Below are 19,942 nucleotides of genomic sequence, written 5' to 3'. Positions count from 1 at the left end.
TCAATTACATTCTTCACAATCTATGTGTTTCTTATGTTTGTGTTTGTGTCATAAAATAGAAACTGTGACTCTGTTTTAATTTAAAAAAAGAGCTGGGACAGACTCAAGACCTGTGCAGACTCCAAAGTCTTCCCCAACTCTTTTTTTACGACGTAGTGCTTTTGCTACTGAGTAGCGCAATAGCAGTGAAATATCGTTGCTCGGTAGCGATATTTCGCTAACGAAACATCAAAATATTATTGCTGAGTAGCAAAATTTCCGTGCTAAGCTGCGAACCCGTTGCAGCAAAAATAGCAGCATTTCTAACAATGAAAATAGTCTGGCATCTACCTACCCTTCTAGTTATAAAAATGCTACTATTTTCACTGCTACACCCTCATTCGATTGTAGTGGTGGTATAAGAAGATTGGAATCAGGATAGAGGAGAAAGAAGCCAAAGTCGATGGACCACATTGAATTCATGGGGCTTAATGTTTTGGATATTGAAAATTTGATTCTTCAATAAATTTTACAATTATAAATGAGTGACTTGAATCAAATTTTGATTTCTTTCAATTTATGCTTCACTATATTCACAACCTCCCATGGATACTTTCAAACTTTTATACATTAAAACATGGATATAACAATAGAGCCAAATAAAAAATCCCATACTCCAGAAGTGTCATTGTATTACATTAAAAAACTAATTTTTTACAATAGATGGGAGTCATTAAAAACCTAATTTGTTTACACGGGACAACTGCTGTACCTTCTCCTTCGCAGCGATGTGGTCAGAGTTCTTAAGGCTGGTTTGGGGAAAGGGCGAGCGAGTGAAAACCTAGTTGAGGTCGCCTGTACACATACATGACAGAGCTCTACCCCTTAAATCTTCACCTATAGAGACTTGAGCTCTACCCCTTAAATCTTCACCTATAGACCTATAGAGACTTCTTTACAAGTAATTAATGGTTGGCATAAATACTAGAGTTATAGAGACTTCTTTACAAGTAAGACGTGGTTGCATGATCAAGTTTTCAAAAGGCGGAACATGCAAGATCTAATGTAAACCTTACACTTGTACACATGACGAGATTTGAATGCAAGGCAAGCCAACCATAGACCCCCAGCAAGTCCAATGGGATACCCAACAAAGAAGCCTCCAAGAGATACAGAATTACGTAGCCATTTCTGGAATAGGCTACTTTTGGAGCTAGGGCCGGGATGGAATCTCCGTTGAAGATCAGCAAGATCAACCAACAGATCCATATAAAAGAGCCATGGACTCATCTGTTGTGAGGACCAGCAAGGTCAATCAACCAGATCCATGCCCGATTTCAGAAAACAACTCTTGCTCCTTGATTCAATATCTTCCACGACGCACGTGTGGGTATCTTTGACGACCCAGAGCCCGAGCACCGTATGGTCAACACCCTCTAGGATCCTTCATAATAGGTCACCTATAGCGCTTCACTCATAGGCCGCTTCCTTGGTCCCTCATCCACCGTACCGGAAGCTCACCATTTAAATCGAACCGAGGCTGGTCAAGACCTCGACCGACCTTGCTACACGAGACGTCCTCCATTGACTCTCCGTCAGCAGTTGCAACTTTATCAGTTAGGTCTCCACGACCTTAATCACAAGACGGTCAAAATGCTTCCCCAACACTCTTGACATAATACAGTCATTTACCAATACAGTTTCTGTAATGAACTCTCATCTTTCCACATTATCTCTCATCAGTCCACATTATCTCTCATCTTTCCACATTATCTCACATCAGTCTACATTACTTATTCCACATTCCATTCATGTGTGTACTCATTCTAATCCAATCACATCATTTTTCATTCATGTGTGTACTCATTCTTATCCAATCACATCATTTTCCATCTTATCACATCAGATTCATTCACATCACATATCCACCAAGAAAGTGGCCTATGAATGAAGCGCTAGGTGACCTGCGAAGGATCCTAGAGGGTGCTGACCATACGGTGCTCGGGCTCTGGGTCGCCAAAGATACCCACACGTGCGTCGTGGAAGATATTGAATCAAGGAGCAAGAGTTGTTTTCTGAAACCGGGCATGGATCTGGTTGATTGACCTTGCTGGTCCTCAACGGATGAGTCCATGGCTTCTTTTATATGGATCTGGTTGATTGACCTTGTTGGTCCTCCAATGGATGAGTCCATGGCTCTTTTATATGGATCTGTTGGTTGATCTTGCTGATCTTCAACGGAGATTCCATCTTGATTTTTATAAGTGATTATATTGCCGGGTACTATGAGCTAGGAACTATTGAAAAGTCCCCTGACTGGACAAGTGGTGAGTGTTCTGGTTGCCAATGATGCCATAGATACTCCGATGAAGGAATGATTGAAAATTAAGATTCAACCGGATATTTTGGAGGATTGTGATCAGTGATACAATGGTTTCATAAAAGGATTGTTTTAAGATAGCTGATGCTGAGAAAAAAAAAGGCAATTTCATATTGGGTGTTTAAGTGGTGTGACTAGTTTTATGTTTGCATGAACATCCGGCTAGGGGGCCTGGGAACTCTTTTCCCTGGTACTCGGTCGGGACAAAACCTAACAAAATTCCTAATTGGATCCCATCACTACAGTGGTTGGTGGGCGGTTGGTGTTAGGTTGGATTGATGGATCCGTAAAACGAGACTCCTTTTTGTTATATTATGTTAGATAAAGTAAATCCCGGATAGTAATTGTTCTATGGATAGGAATCAACGGCTGTGCCTCTTGATGGGGATAAAAGTGTTGATCTCTATGCTCCAAGTATAATCTGTCCCTTGAATTGACTATGCAACTTACGAGTTCGGTCAGATCAGTTTAGCTAGTTAAGGCTTTTAAGTACGTTAAAGAAAAGTTACTCTGGTGGAATCGCCCGTGCTTTCCGGGCAAGGGAAGTTTTTCCAAGTTCGGTTTTGGAAGAACCGTTGGTTTAGTCTCTTGTCTGGATATTCGTGGGCGAGGCCCCGAGTGTGAGACCCTTCCTCGCGCAAGAAGTGCTACTTCCGTTGCTAGGCACCCAGAATTCGTTGCGCAGTGGGGACGTGGATCTTACAGTTGTTGGTATTAGAGCTATTTGGCTAATGAGGATCAACCGAGAAGCCAAATATGACAAAAATTTATCAAGAAGCACTAAAAAGTTATAATTGTGTGATAAAATTCGTACAATTTGATATTCAAACTGAAATTCGTAAATTAGTAATTGGGTCTTCAGATGGAAGTACCGTAATTGTATGGAATCACTGACTTGCTTGAGGCCTAGACATGATGGTATTTACCTTTTAGTTCCAAGAACCATGACTACCCGTATATACCGAGGGTATTGCTGTAGCTCTTTACTGGCAGTATATACGAGTAAATCTAAGACTTGAAATTATAAGCATTAATGCTATCTAGATGATGAATTCGAATGTGGTTGATATGATATTTAAATTCTGGTTCTGAACTGATGAGTTGATTTGGATTCTGATTGAAAAATGATGATTCCTGAAATTTAGTTGAAATGTAAGAAACTGAGCAAAACCACAATGAGGATGAATGGGACAAGTCCCTGTGATGATGTTCATAACTGGAATGACGTTAAGGACTACAGCAAATCACTATGAGATTAGTGGATTGTGCTGGCAGATTACTACTGTTAACTTTTGATCAGTGGATCAAGTTAAGGGTTGATAAATTAAAAAAAATCTGAAAAAATTGAAATCATGGAGGACTGTTCAGATGGAAAAAATCAGTCTAATGGACCATTATTGTGATAAGATGTATGAATGTGAATGTGGATGTGTGGATGTGAATATGGATGTGGATGTAAGGATGTGGATGTTGATGTGGATGTATGGATGTGAATGTAGATGTATGGATGTGGATGTGAAGTATAGATGTGGATGTGGATGTGGAAATGGATGTATGGATGTAGATGTGAATGTGGATATATGGATGTGGAAATGGATGTATGGATGTAGATGTGAATGTGGATGTATGGATGTGGATGTGAAAATGGAAGTGTGGATGTATGAATGTGGATGTGGATGCATGGATGTGGATGTATGAATGTGGATGTGGAAATGGATGTTTGGATGTAGATGTGAATGTGGATGTATGGATGTGGATGTGTGGATGTGGATGTGTGGATGTGGATGTATGAATGTGGATGTGGATTTAATGGATATATGAATGTGAATGTGGATGTGGATGTATGAATGTGAATGTGGATGTATGCATGTGAAAGTGGATGTATGGATGTGGATATGGATATGTATGTATAAATGCGGATGTGGAAGTGGATGTATGGATGTGGATGTGTATGTGAAATAATGAATGCGAATGTGTATGTGAAATGATGTGACGTCGATATGAGAATGGATGAGATGTGATGGCATGTAAATTGGGATGTGAATAAATGATATGTGATGTGAATGAATCTGATGTGATGAGATGGAAAATGATGTGATTGGATAAGATTGAGTACACACATGAATGGAATGTGGAATAAGTAATGTAGACTGATGAGAGAATGTGGAAAAATGAGAGTTCATTATAGAAACTGTTTGTAAATGACTGTATTATGTCAAGAATGCTGGGGAAGCATTTTGACCATCTTGTGATTAAGGTCGTGGAGACCTAACTGATAAAGTTGCAACTGCTGAGACGGAGAGTCAATGGAGGACATCTCGCGTAGTAAGGTCGGCTGAGGTCTTGACCAGCCTCGGTTCGATTTAAATGGTGAGCTTTCGGTACGGTGGATGAGGGACCAAAGAAGCGGCCTATGAGTGAAGCGCTAGGTGACCTGCGAAGGATCCTAGAGGGTGCTGACCATACGGTGCTTGGGCTTTGGGTCGCCGAAGATACCCACACGTGCGTCGTGGAAGATATTGAATCAAGAAGCAAGAGTTGTTTTTTTTGAAGCCGGGCATGGATCTGGTTGATTGACCTTGCTGGTCCTCAACGGATGAGTCCATGGCTCTTTTATATGGATCTGTTGGTTGATCTTGCTGATCTTCAACAGAGATTCCATCTTGATTTTTATAAGTGATTATGTTGCCGAGTACTATGAGCTAGGAACTATTGAAAAGGCCCCTGGACAGGTGGTGAGCGTTTTGGTTGCCAATGATGCCATAGATACTCTGATGAAGGAATGATTGGAAATTAAGATTCAACCAGATATTTTGGAGAATTGTGATCAGTGATACAATGGTTTCATAAAAGGATTGTTTTAAGATAGCTAATGCTGAGAGAAAAAAAAAGGCAATTTCATTGTTTGCATGAACATTTGGCTAGGGGGCCTGGGAACTCTTTTCCCTGGTACCCGGGACAAAACCTAACCAAATTCCTAATTGGATCCCATCACTACAGTGGTTGGGCGGTTGGCTAATCCATGGGACTGGATGGGGTAGGCTAGATTGATGGATCCGTAAAACGAGACTCCTTTTTGTTATATTACGTTAGATAAAGTAAATCCCGGATAGTAATTGTTCTATGGATAGGAATCAATGGCTGCGCCTCTTGATGGGGAAAAAAGCGTTGATCTCTATGCTCCAAGTACAATCTGTTCTTTGACTTGACTATGGAACTTACGAGTTCGGTCAGATCAGTTCAGCTAGTTAAGGCTTTTGACTACGTTAAAGAAAAGTTACCCTGGTGGAATCGCCCGTGCTTTCCGGGCAAGGAAGTTTTTCCAAGTTCGGTTTTTAAAGAACCGTTGGTTTAGTCTCTTGTCTGGATATCCGTGGGCGAGGCCCCGAGTGTGAGACCCTTCCCTGCGCAAGAAGTGCTACTTCCGTTGCTAGGCACCGAGAATTCGTTGCGCAGTGGAAACGAGGATCTTACAGTACGATCTGAGTGAATTAATTATCTGATGATGAGTTTTATATAAGGGATCTTTATCCCAGGATTCAGTTGGGTTCTCCAGACTATAAGGAACCCAAAATCAGTTGGATCTTAAGGAAAAGAATTATCCTCTAGTTTTGTGAGATGAGGACATCTCGCGTTTTTTAAGAGGGGTAGAATGTAAGATTCCTCCCCAACCTCTCAGGATGTCCAGTATCTTTCCCTGTAATCAATCCCCTCTTCAGAAATATAAAAGATCTTGTTTCTGCCTGTTTTGGCCTAGAGAGAGAAAATATTCTAGAGAGAGATTATTAGGATTTTGAATATTTTTGGATAGAAAAATTTCTCATCTTATTAAAATAAGTTTCCCTGAAACAGAAGTTCAAAAAGGTTTCCAGAAGGTGCATTAGAAATCAAGTATAATCTGCTCAAGAGGCATTATGCTGAGGGTCAAGATTTTTTTTTTTAAATTTAAATTAAGGTTCCTATAGGCCAATAAGATCAATCCATGTGTGGGGAGGAGATAAATCTAATTTGTAAAAGAAAATACCCAAAAATGAGTAAATGCTCACATAAGATGAAGAGTTGACTATGTACAAGGGTTATTAGTAAAAAACTATGAGTATTACTAAAAAAATGAGATATTTTGGGTATAATGATTCCATTTTGACACATGTGTAAGGAAGGGGAGTCCCTTCAAGGAGGTGCCTACTTCACATGCTTGAATGAGTTTTAAACTAAAAAATAATGTGATATTTTTATCTCTCCTCTCTCTTGGATCAAACCGAATCAAAACCGAATAAAAAAGGAACCAAACTAGGTCCAAATCTAGTCCAAATTTAACCAAACTGAATTTGAAAAATTCTAGAAATCAGTTGGCCTTGGTTAGAGCCTCCCTCTCCTATAAATAGAAGCCGAGTTCTTTGTAAAAAAAATAGGAGAATTATACTATACCAAAATTATGTTGAAATAATGATAATTTTTACTATTCTCTAAAATTCTCTCCAAATTGAAGAAATTGGAGCGTCCCTCCTTCTTCAATCTCCATTGATGGCTCCATCAACACACCAAACCAATTGATTGGTTGGGGGCCTCTACCGTGATCAAAGAGTCAAGCAATTTGTAAGGTAAAGTGAGAATTTTGATCTTTTTCCATAATTTCTCAATGTTTCTCTCTTCTCAACCCCTCTCAACCTTGAGAAGCTTAATTGGAATGGCTTTTTAATGCTATTGAAGTTAATTGATGAAGGGTAGTAAGGAAATACATAAATTCCCATTTATGCTTAATTTTAATGGTTTTTATGATTTTTGTCTTCTCTAAAATGAAAATGATGTTATGCCTCATTGAAAAAGGCATTCCCCTCTCTTGTTTAGTAAATCCAACCATTCTTTATCCTAGATGAATGATTAATGGATAAAATCAAGTTTTTCATAATGTTTCTCTTAAATTAGTAGAAATTGTTTACATTAGAATGAATTAAATACTCTTGGTGAAATTCTAGTGATTTTAGGAAGTTAAAAATTGAAAAATGGTCAGCCATACAAAGGAGGTTATGGCAAAATTTTCTAAAATTGTGTAAAAATAAGTATTACTTTTTTAGTCTAAAAGTGTAATTCCTACTAAATTATATTTATGCATGGATAGATGCATAAAGAAATTAATCCAAAAAGTGTTATTTTCATCAATTTTTATTTTATGCATAGAAAGATGCATGAAAGAAATTCTTTTATATTAAAAGAGTGATTTTCATCATAAATGATTTGTATGCATAAAAGATATTTTTTATATTAAAAGTGTGATTTTCATCATAAATGATTTTATGCATAAATTAGATGCATAAAAGAAATTCTTTTATATTAAAAGAGTGATTTTCATCATAAATGATTTGTATGCATAAACATATGCATAAAAGATATTTATTATATTAAAAGTGTGATTTTCATCATAAATAATTTGTATGCATAAACATATGCATAAAAGATATTTTTTATATTAAAAGTGTGATTTTCATCATAAGTGATTTTATGCATAAATTAGATGCATAAGAGAAATTCTTTTATTCTAAAAGTGTAATTCCTACTAAATTAGATTTATGCATGGAAAGATGCATAAAGAGTTTATTTTAACCCAAAAGTGTTATTCTCATCAATTTTGATTTTATGCATAGAAAGATGCATAAAGAAATCTATTTTTAGTTCAAAAGAGTTATTTTCATCAATTTTGATTTTATGCATGAGAAGATGCATAAAAGATTGAATTTTAATTCAAAAGTGTCATTCTCATTTAAAATGAATTTATGCATAGGAAGATGCATAAATGATTGATTTTTATTTCAAAAGTATTATTCTCCTTAAAATGGAATTTATGCATAAATAGATGCGTAAAGAAATATTATATAAAAAATAAGAATTCTCTTGTATTCTATAAATAGATATGGGATGTGAAATGAATCAGATAGATGAAAAAGAACGAAGATTGGATGGAGATGTATGTATATGAAAGAATGGATGTAGATATATGTATGTGAAAGAATGGATGTAGATGTATGTATGTGAAGGATGTATGAGAAAGGAAAGATGTATATGTATATGATAAGTATGGATGTGATGTATGAATGAGGATGTGGATGTATAAATGTGGATGTGAAAATGGATGTATGGATGTAGATGTGAATGTGGATGTGTGGATGAGGATGTATAGATGTGAATGTGTGGATGTGGATGTGGATGTATGGATGTGAATGTGGATGTGGATGTATGAATGTGAATGTGGATGTGTGGATGTGAATATAGATATGGATGTAAGGATGTGGATGTATGGATGTGAATGTAGATGTATGGATGTGAATGTAGATGTATGGATGTGGATGTGGAAGTATAGATGTGGATGTGTGGATGTGGATGTATGGATGTGAATGTGGATGTGGATGTATGAATGTGAATGTGGATGTGTGGATGTGAATATGGATGTGGATGTGGATGTGGATGTATGGATGTGAATGTAGATGTATGGATGTGTATGTGGAAGTATAGATGTGGATGTGGATGTATGGATGTGGATGTGGAAATGGATGTATGGATGTAGATGTGAATGTGGATGTATGGATGTGTGGATGTGAAAATGGATGTATGGATGTAGATATGAATGTGGATGTGTGGATGTGGAAATGGAAGTGTGGATGTATGGATGTGGATGTATGGATGTGGATGTGTGGATGTGGAAATGGAAGTGTGGATGTGGATGTGGATGTGGATGTGTGGATGTGAAAATGGATGTTTGGATGTAGATGTGAATGTGGATGTATGGATGTGGATATGTGGATGTGGATGTGAATGTGCATGTATGAATGCAGATGTGGAAATGGATATATGAATGTGGATGTGGATGTGGATGTATGAATGTGAATGTGGATGTATGCATGTGGAAGTGGATGTATGGATGTGGAAGTATGAATGTGGATGTGTATGTGGAATAATGAATGCGAATGTGTATGTGAAATGATGTGACGTCGATATGAGTGAATGGATGAGATGTGATGGCATGTAAATTGGGATGTGAATTCCAAGCGACACTGGAGGGAAAAGCCATGCAGTGGTTGAGCAATTTTAATGCAGGATATTTTGGAGATTATTTGGCATTAAAGAATGCATTTTTGAACAGGTTCAGAAAGGAGAAAACTCCAAATGATGTTCTTGCAAAGATTAAAGCAATTAAGCAGAGGAAAATGTTTGTGGAGGATTACACTCAGAAGTTTAATCAGTATCTGAGAAGGCTTACAAATGCGCAGAGGCCAACGGATGAAATGTTGGTTGGATACTATATGAATGGTTTGAGGAAGGAACTGCGGAATGCAGTAGCAGGTGTGGATGTCGGAGCAGGTTTGGATGGTTTGATAGAAACTGCCACAAGAGCAGAGAAGTGCTTTGGAGTAATCAATCCGAGTCCTTTAAAGCGGAGTTCTCGGGAATCTAAGAAGAAAAAGAAGGGGAGGAAGAAGAAGAGATCTTCAGATGACAGTAGGTGATGATGATTATGATTCAGACACAGATTTAGATTCTGAGTCAGAGACAAGTAGTGGTTCATATTCAAATTCAAATTCCGATTCAAATTCGAGTTCAGACAAGGGGGATAAGAAACAGAAGCATAAGAAGAAGGATAAAGAAAAGTCCAAAGGAAGTTTGGTTGAAAAGATGGTGGAGAAAAAGTTGAAATTAATGGGGGTTAAGCAGGAGTCAGAATCAAGTAGGAAGAAGCCTCATTGTGATATTTGTGACATTGATGAATCAAGTAGCAAGAAGCCTCATTGTGATATTTGTGACATTGATGAATCAAGTAACAAGAAGCCTCATTGTGATATTTGTGACATTGATGGTCATAAAACAACCAATTGTTGGTACAATCCTAATTTTAGTGGACCAATTTTGGAGCGCATTCAGCAAAGGATTCAGCCAAATTTGGCACAAGCAAGTGGAGTATTTTCGGATGCTGCAGGACAGTAGAGGACATTTAATAATTCGGGTTGGCGTGGACAACAACAGTGGAGGCCACCTTTTAATCAAAATAGGTCATACAGAGGCAATTTTAATCAGGGCTACCGACCACGGTATGGCGGTTATCAAAATTTCAGGCCTTGGGGAGGAAATTGGCAACAACAGCAGGGATGGCAGCAACCCCCAAATTGGAGTCAGCCAAATTGGAATCCACAGGTATGGGATCAACAATCACCAAATACGCAGTTATCGCAGTTACCTGCACCATCTGTACAGTAGGGGGAGGCAGAGAAAACACCTCAAAGTAATTTCATTGATGTTGAAGTTTTGGAGGATCAGGGGACAAATCAACAAGTGTCAGTGGAGTGTTCTCCGGAGTGTGATTGTTCGCAATGGAAGTCCAGTGAGCTTGAGGCAATGGCAGTTACATGTTCAAAGGCAAGGCTTAAACCACCATTGGATTAGGAAGCACAGAAGGAAGTTTGAGATGAGGTAGCAAATGAAGTGGAGCAGTTCAGAAAGGAAGAAATGACATCTGGACAGAAGCAAAAGTAGCTCAATATAGTGGGGAGTTCAAAATTAGCATCAGGGGCATTGTTTGAGGAACTATTGAATACTTTTATGCAGTTTACATTGGATCAGTTGCTTTCATTGGTTCCGATTTTTAGGGACAGACTCTATTCCGTTACAAGAAAGTCAACCATTCCTGATATTCAGAGTGCATTGAAGGAGAGTGTTGGGACTTATCAGATTAGTCTTGATGATGTGGATTTTACTATCCCAACTGTGAAGCTGGAATTTGATGGTCGTATATTTTCTGATGTTCTGTTAGATGGGGGATCCGGTTTGAATATTTTGTCTGAAGCTGAATTTTCAAGGATGGCAGATGTTAAGCTTGAGCCTGCACCGTTTCAAGTGCGGATGGCGGATCAGCGGCGGAGAGTGGGATGTTGCGAGGTCAAATCCTCAAGGTGCATGGATTACCATTTCAAGCAAATTTTGTTGTTTTGAAGATGCAGGATGCAGGGAATGCTTATTCAATGCTTCTAGGGAGACCGTGGTTTAAGTCCGCAAAGCTTAAACAGGATTGGGAAAGGAATGAAGTGATTTTGAAGAAAGGTAAACATTATGTAAGGATTCCAATGACTGCAAAGAAGAAATTGTCAACGTCAGTAAAGCCAATTATGGCTCAGACAATTAATTTGGCTGATGAAGTTGAAGACGATGAAGAAGCATGTTTTATGGAGGAAAATCCTACTATTGTTCCAGTCATTAGGGGAAGGTTGAGGTCTATAGGGGCCCTTTAAGCTGCCATATTATGATTTTAATGACTTTTTGTTAAAACGTTAAGTTTCTTTGACTTTAGATACCTTCTTGATCTTCAAACGGCTAGAAGTTTGAATTTCAAAGTTTGCCGCCAAAATTGAATTTGAAATCGAGCGAGCAAAACTATATCATGTGACATATCTATGGAAAGAGCTCGACGAGTAGATTCTGGAAATGAAAAGTACAAAAAGGCATCTTCTAAAGAATCTTTTGACCACCTTTAATCCCCCAACATTTTTGTATACATGGCATCACACGATTGGCTCTTTTCCTTAATAACCTTTTAATCACATGGCATCTTAAAGGGCCCCTATAGACCTCAACCTTCCCCTAATGATTTGAAGTTGATGTGGAAAGGATTGTGGAGAAGTATGTTTTTCAGGAGGATTCTGCAAAGTCCCACAGGAAGTCATCTGTTAAGTCAGGTGAAGTGGATACAGGTCAGGGATCAATTCAGGAATCAGGAGTCAGTTCTGTCTCCAAGATGAAAGAGGAGTTGGAGTATTTAGATGAGGAAGTGCCACCCAAAGAGGCAATAACCAGAGCTGAGTTTCTATATGACAAGTTGATGGAAAAGGTTTCAAGAGTGAAAGAAGATGATTTGCAGGAGTTGAATCTGGGATCTGAAGTTAATCCAAAAGTGGTCAAAGTCAGTGTCAATTTGGATGAGAGGTTTAAGGAGGATCTTAAGAGGTTGCTGCAAGAGTTCATTGATGTGTTTGCCTGGGATTATTCGGATTTGAAGGGCATGGATTCGGAGGTGTATAAACACCAGATCAATCTGAAGGAAGATGTGCCGGTGATTCAGCAACGTTATAGAATGAATCCAAATTATGCAAAGCAGGTGAAGGAAGAGTTGGATAAGCTTTTGCAAGTAGGTTTCATTATACCAATAGATCAGGCAGAATGGTTGTCACCAATAGTTGTCATACCAAAGAAGTTTGGCAAAATCCGGGTGTGTGTGGATTATAGAAAATTGAATGCAGCAACTGTTGTCGATCCATTTCCATTGCCGTTTATGGATTCAATCTTGGATGATGTCGCGGGCCATGAAATGTATAGTTTTCTTGACGGTTTTTCAGGATATAACCAGATCCGAATGGCGGAGGATGTTGCTAAAACTGCATTTATAATAGAATGGGGTGCATTTGCATATACAATGATGAGTTTTGGATTGAAGAATGGGCCACCATCGTTTTCCAAAGCAGCTTTCAAAACTTTTGAGCCGTATTTGACGAAATTGATGCGAATTTTCATGGATGATTTTTCTGTATTTGGCAAGAAGGCAAAGCACTTAGAGTATCTTAGGAAATGTTTGGAAAGGTGTCGGGTGTTTCGGATGTCTCTGAATCCATACAAATGTGCAATTGCAGTGCAAAGAGGGAAGCTGTTAGGTCACATCATCTCTGAAGAAGGTATGTCAATTGACTCTGACAAAATTAGTGCAATTCAAAAAGCAGTAGCACTTGACAATTTGAAGGCAGTATCAAGATTTATGGGGCAGATAAAGTGGCACAATAGGTACTTGAGGTATCTTGCAGATGTCAGTGCACCTTTGACTTATTTGACAAAGAAGGATGTTGAGTTTGTATGGGGAGATGCTCAAGAGAAGGCATTTCAGGTTATGAAGAAGATGCTTGTTGTTTCCCCTATCATTCAACCACCAAATTGGCAGTTGCCATTTCATGTGTTTGTGGAGGCGTAGGATATGGCGGTCGGAGCTATTTTGATGCAGGAAAAGATCCGCAGGTGGTTTCAACCAGTGTATTATGCAAGTCGGATGCTGAAACCGGCTGAAAAGAATTACACAGTTACTGAGCGGGAAGCTTTAGGAATGATTTTTGCATTGGAGAAATTTCGGCATTACTTGCTAGGGAACAAAGTAATTTTTCATGTTGATCACCAAGCGCTGATTTTCTTAGTGAAGAAGCCAAAGTTGGAAGGCAGATTGGCAAGGTGGATGCTTTTGCTACAGGAATTTGACTATACGGTGTTGCATACACCAGGGAACAAGCATGCAGTAGCGGATTACCTTAGCAGATTGGAAAATATGCAAGAGATGCCTAGGGTGTCAGATCAGCTTCCGGATGCGGAATTGTTTCATGTACAGGGACAAGAATTTGACAACTGGTATGATCAAATGTTCAAGTTTTTGACAAATGGAGTTTTGCCTTCTAGTATGTCAACAGATCAAAAGAAGAAATTTGCATTGCGAAGCAAACCATTTTTTATTATTGCTGGTGCACTATACCGGAAGGGACCGGATCAGATCATCAGGAGATGTGTACCGGATGAGGGGAGCAGAGAGCTGTTTTGTAGGAGGCACATTTTGGAGCAACTGCAGGACATTTTTCAGGAGAGATTACAGGACGAAAAATAATGCAAGCAGGTTTGTGGTGGCCATTGTTGCTTAAGGATGCACATCAGTTTGCCAGGGAGTGTCTGCAATGTCATAAGATTGGGCAATGCACCTCAATGGATAGGATGCAGGACCACCCCGTTTTGCCACTTGAACCATTTCAAATATGGGGGCTGGCTTTTGTTGGACCCATAAAGCCAAAGGCAAGGAGAACTGGTGCACGATATATTCTGGTGGCAACAGATTACGCCACAAAGTGGGTGGAAGCATTACCTTTAAGAGATAATAAAGTAGCTAGTGTGGCCAGGTTTTTGTACAAGTACATTATGACAAGGTTTGGATGTCCCATAGTGCTGGTGTCCGATCAGGGTGTGCATTTCTTGAATTCAGTCATTGAAGAATTGACAACTAAGCATATGATTTTGCATAAGAAATCCACTCCGTATCATCCGCAAGCAAATGGGCTAGCAGAGAGTACAAACAAGGTGCTTGTGAGAATTTTGAAGAAGATTATTGCAGAAAATTGATTCGATTGGGATGTTAAGTTGGATTCTGCACTATGGTCATTCCGGACAGCATATAAAGTCGTCACTGGGATGACACCTTTCAATCTAGTTTATGGTATAGAAGCTGTTGTTCCAATGGAATATGTGGTTCCAAGTTTGTGGCTAGCAGTTCAAAGCCCTGAGGATTCAGTTTTGCATCGGCAAAGGGAGTTGCTGAGACTAGAGGAGGATCGGATCCGGAAAATTTTAGAAATCAGTTGGCCTTGGTTAGAGCCTCCCTCTCCTATAAATAGAAGCTGACTTCTTTGTAAAAAAAATAGGAGAATTATACTATACCAGAATTATGCTAAAATAATGATAATTTTTACTATTCTCTAAACTTCTCTCCAAATTGAAGAAATTGGAGCGTCCCTCCTTCTTCAATCTCCATTGGTGGCTCCATCAACACACCAAACCAATTGATTGGTTGGGGGCATCTACCGTGATCAAAGAGTCAAGCAATTTGTAAGGTAAAGTGAGAATTTTGATCTTTTTTCATAATTTCTCAATGTTTCTCTCTTCTCAACCCCTCTCAAGCTTGAGAAGCTTAATTGGAATGGCTTTTTAATGCTATTGAAGTTAATTGATGAAGGGTAGTAAGAAAATACATAAATTCCTATTTATGCTTAATTTTAATGGTTTTTATGTTTTTTGTCTTCTCTAAAATGAAAATGATGTTATGCCTAGTTGAAAAAGGCATTCCCCTCTCTTGTTTAGTAAATCCAACCATTCTTTATTCTAGATGAATGGTTAATGGATAAAATCAAGTTTTTCATAATGTTTCTCTTAAATTAGTAGAAATTGTTTACATTAGAATGAATTAAATACTCTTGGTGAAATTCTAGTGATTTTAGGAAGTTACAAAATGAAAAATGATCAGCCATACAAAGGAGGTTATGGTAAAATTTTTTGAACTTGTGTAAAAATAAGTTTTGCTTTTTTATCCTAAAAGTGTAATTCCTACTAAATTGGATTTATGCATGGATAGATGCATAAAGAATTTAAATTAATCCAAAAAGTGTTATTTTCATCAATTTTTATTTTATGCATAGAAAGATGCATAAAAGAAATTCTTTTATATTAAAAGAGTGATTTTCATCATAAATGATTTGTATGCATAAACATATGCATAAAAGATATTTTTTTATATTAAAAGTGTGATTTTCATCATAAATGATTTTATGCATAAAAGAAATTCTTTTATATTAAAAGAGTGATTTTCATCATAAATGATTTGTATGCATAAACATATGCATAAAAGATATTTATTATATTAAAAGTGTGATTTTCATCATAAATGATTTATGCATAAATTAGATGCATAAAAGAAATTCTTTTATATTAAAAGAGTGATTTTCATCATAAATGATTTGCATGCATAAACATATACATAAAATATATTTTTTATATTAAAAGTGTGATTTTAATCATAAATGATTTTATGCATAAATTAGATGCATAAAAGAAATTCTTTTATATTAAAAGAGTGATTTTCATCATAAATGATTTGTACGCATAAACATATGCATAAAAGATATTTTTTATATTAAAAGTGTGAATTTCATCATAAATGGTTTTATGCATAAATTAGATGCATAAAAGAAATTCTTTTATATTAAAAGAGTGATTTTTATCATAAATGATTTGTATGCATAAACATATGCATAAAAGATATTTTTTATATTAAAAGTGTGATTTTCATCAGAAATGATTTTATGCATAAATTAGATGCATAAAAGAAATTCTTTTATATTAAAAGAGTGATTTTCATCATAAATGATTTGTATGCATAAAAGATATTTTTTATATTAAAAGTGTGAATTTCATCATAAATGATTTTATGCATAAATTAGATGCATAAGAGAAATTCTTTTATTCTAAAAGTGTAATTCCTACTAAATTGAATTTATGCATGAAAAGATGCATAAAGAATTTATTTAAACCCAAAAGTGTTATTCTCATCAATTTTGATTTTATGCATAGAAAGATGCATAAAGAAATCTATTTTTAGTTCAAAAGAGTTATTTTTATCAATTTTGATTTTATGCATGAGAAGATGCATAAAAGATTGAAATTTTAATTCAAAAGTATCATTCTCATTTCAAATGAATTTATGCATAGGAAGATGCATAAAAGATTGATTTTTATTTCAAAAGTGTTATTCTCCTTAAAATGGAATTTATGCATAAATAGATGCGTAAAGAAATCTTATATCAAAAATAAGAATTCTCTTGTATTCTATAAATAGATATGAGGATGTGAAATGAATCAGATAAATAAAAAAGAACGAAGAATGGATGGAGATGTATGTATATGAAAGAATGGATGTAGATATATGTATGTGAAAGAATGGATGTAGATGTATGTATGTGAAGGATGTATGGAAAAGAAAAGATGTATATGTATGTAATAAGTATGGATGTGATGTATGAATGAGGATGTGGATGTATGAATGTGGATGTGGAAATGGATGTATGGATGTAGATGTGAATGTGGATATATGGATGTGGATGTGTGGATGTGGATGTATGGATGTGAATGTGGATGTGGATGTATGAATGTGAATGTGGATGTGTGGATGTGAATATGGATGTGGATGTGGATGTGGATGTATGGATGTGAATGTAGATGTATGGATGTGGATGTGGAAGTATACATGTGGATGTATGGATGTGGATGTGGAAGTATACATGTGGATGTGGATGTGTGGATGTGGATGTATGGATGTGAATGTGGATGTGGATGTATGAATGTGAATGTGGATGTGTGGATGTGAATATGGATGTGGATGTGGATGTGGATGTATGGATGTGAATGTAGATGTATGGATGTGGAAGTATAGATGTGGATGTGGATGTATAGATGTGGATGTGGAAATGAATGTATGGATGTGGATGTGTGGATGTGGAAATGGATGTATGGATGTAGATGTGAATGTGGATATATGGATGTGGATGTTTGGATGTGGAAATGGAAGTGTGGATGTATGGATGTGGATGTATGAATGTGGATGTGAAAATGGATGTTTGGATGTAGATGTGAATGTGGATGTATGGATGTGGATGTGTGGATGTGGATGTATGGATGTGGATGTGAATGTGGATGTATGAATGCGGATGTGGAAATGGATATATGAATGTGAATGTGAATGTGGATGTATGAATGTGAATGTGGATGTATGCATGTGGAAGTGGATGTATGGATGTGGATATGGATATGTATGTATAAATGCGGATGTAGAAGTGGATATATGGATGTGGAAGTACGAATGTGGATGTGTATGTGGAATAATGAATGCGAATGTGTATGTGAAATGATGTGACGTCGATATGAGTGAATGGATGAGATGTGATGGCATGTAAATTGGGATGTGAATAAATGATATGTGATGTGAATGAATCTGATGTGATGAGATGAAAAATGATGTGATTAGATAAGAATGAGTACACACATGAATGGAATGTGGAATAAGTAATGTAGACTGATGAGAGATAATGTGGAAAGATGAGAGTTTATTATAGAAACCATATTTGTAAATTGTTTGTAAATGACTGTATTATGTCAAGAATGCTGGGAAGCATTTTGACCGTCTTATGATTACGGTCGTGGAGACCTAACTGATAAAGTTGCAACTACTATGACGGAGAGTCAATGGAGGATGTCTCGCGTAGCAAGGTCGCGGCTGAGGTCTTGACCAGCCTTGGTTCGATTTAAATGGTGAGATTCCGGTACGATGGATGAGGGACCAAGGAAGGGGCCTATGAGTGAAGCGCTAGGTGACCTGCGAAGGATTCTAGAGGGTGCTGACCATACGGTGCTCGGGCTTTGGGTCGTCGAAGATACCCACACGTGCATCGTGTGGAAGATATTGAATCAAGGAGCAAGAGTTGTTTTCTGAAACCGGGCATGGATCTGGTTGATTGACCTTGCTGGTCCTCAACGGATGAGTCCATGGCTCTTTTATATGGATCTGTTGGTTGATCTTGTTGATCTTCAATAGAGATTCTGCTTGATTTTTATAAGTGATTATATTGCCGGGTACTATGAGCTAGGAACTATTGAAAAGGCCCCTGAGTGGACAGGTGGTGAGCGTTCTGGTTGCCAATGATGCCATAGATACTCCGATGAAGGAATGATTGGAAATTAAGATTCAACCGGATATTTTGGAGGATTGTGATCAGTGATACAATGGTTTCATAAAAGGATTGTTTTAAGATAGCTGATGCTGAGAAAAAAAAAGGCAATTTCATATTGGGTGTGTAAGTGGTGTGACTAGTTTTATGTTTGCATGAACATCTGGCTAGGGGGCCTGGGAACTCTTTTCCTTGGTACCCGAGACAAAACCTAACCAAATTCCTAATTGGATCCCATCACTACAGTGGTTGGGCGGTTGGCTAACCCATGGGAATGGGCTGGACTGATGGATCCGTAAAACGAGACTCCTTTTTTTTATATTACGTGAGATAAAGTAGATCCCGGATAGTAATTGTTCTATGGATAGGAATCAACGGATGTGTCTCTTGATGGGAAAAAAAGCGTTAATCTCTATGATCCAAGGACAATCTGTCCCTTGATCTAACTATGAAACTTACGAGTTCGATCAGATCAGTTCAGCTAGTTAAGGCTTTTGACTACGTTAAAGAAAAGTTACCCTGGTGGAATCACCCGTGGTTTCCGGGCAAGGAAGTTTTTCCAAGTTCGGTTTTGGAAGAACCGTTGGTTTAGTCTCTTGTCTGGATATCCGTGGGCGAGGCCCCGAGTGAGACCCTTCCCCGTGCAAGAAGTGCTACTTCCGTTGCTAGGCACCCAGAATTTGTTGCGCAGTGGGGATGGGGATCTTACAGTTGGTATCAGAGCTATTTGGCTAATGAGGATCAACCGAGAAGCCAAATATGACAAATATTTATCAAGAAGCACTAAAAAGTTGTAATTGTGTGATAAAATTCATACAATTTGATATTCAAACTGAAATTCGTAATTAGTAATTGGGTCTTTAGATGGAAGTACCGTAATTGTATGGAATCCCCGACTTGCTTGAGGCCTAGACATGATGATATTTACATTATAGTTCCAAGAACTATGACTATCTGTATATATCGAGGGTATAACTGCAGCTCTTTACTGGCGGTATATAATACGAGTAAATCTAAGACTTGAAATTATAAGCATTAATGCTATCCAGATGATGAATTCGAATGTGGTTAATATGATTTTTAAATTCTGGTTGTGAATTGATGAGTTGATTTGGATTCTGATTGAAAAATGATGATTCCTAAAATTTAGTTGAAATGTAATAAACTGAGCAAAGCCATATGAGGATGAATGGGACAAGTCCTTGTGTGATGATGTTCATAACTGGAATGACATTAAGAACTACAGCAAATCACT

The 19,942-nt window shown here is 37.5% G+C and overlaps 1 protein-coding gene across 1 annotated transcript; it reads left to right on the top strand.

Annotated features, from left to right (window-relative positions):
* Positions 1-14,125: 14,125 nt before the first annotated feature.
* Positions 14,126-14,536, top strand: LOC147618413 (uncharacterized). Its single transcript, XM_086775246.1, has one exon. The coding sequence runs from the start codon at positions 14,126-14,128 to the stop codon at positions 14,534-14,536; it is 411 nt and encodes a 136-aa protein (XP_086631372.1).
* The last annotated feature ends 5,406 nt before the right edge of the window (positions 14,537-19,942 follow it).

This window comes from Cibotium barometz, chromosome 35, assembly GCF_041138505.1.
Source record: "Cibotium barometz isolate CiBa-2024 chromosome 35, ASM4113850v1, whole genome shotgun sequence".
Lineage (NCBI taxonomy): Eukaryota > Viridiplantae > Streptophyta > Polypodiopsida > Cyatheales > Cibotiaceae > Cibotium > Cibotium barometz.
This window is presented reverse-complemented; position numbering and strand designations above follow the sequence as displayed.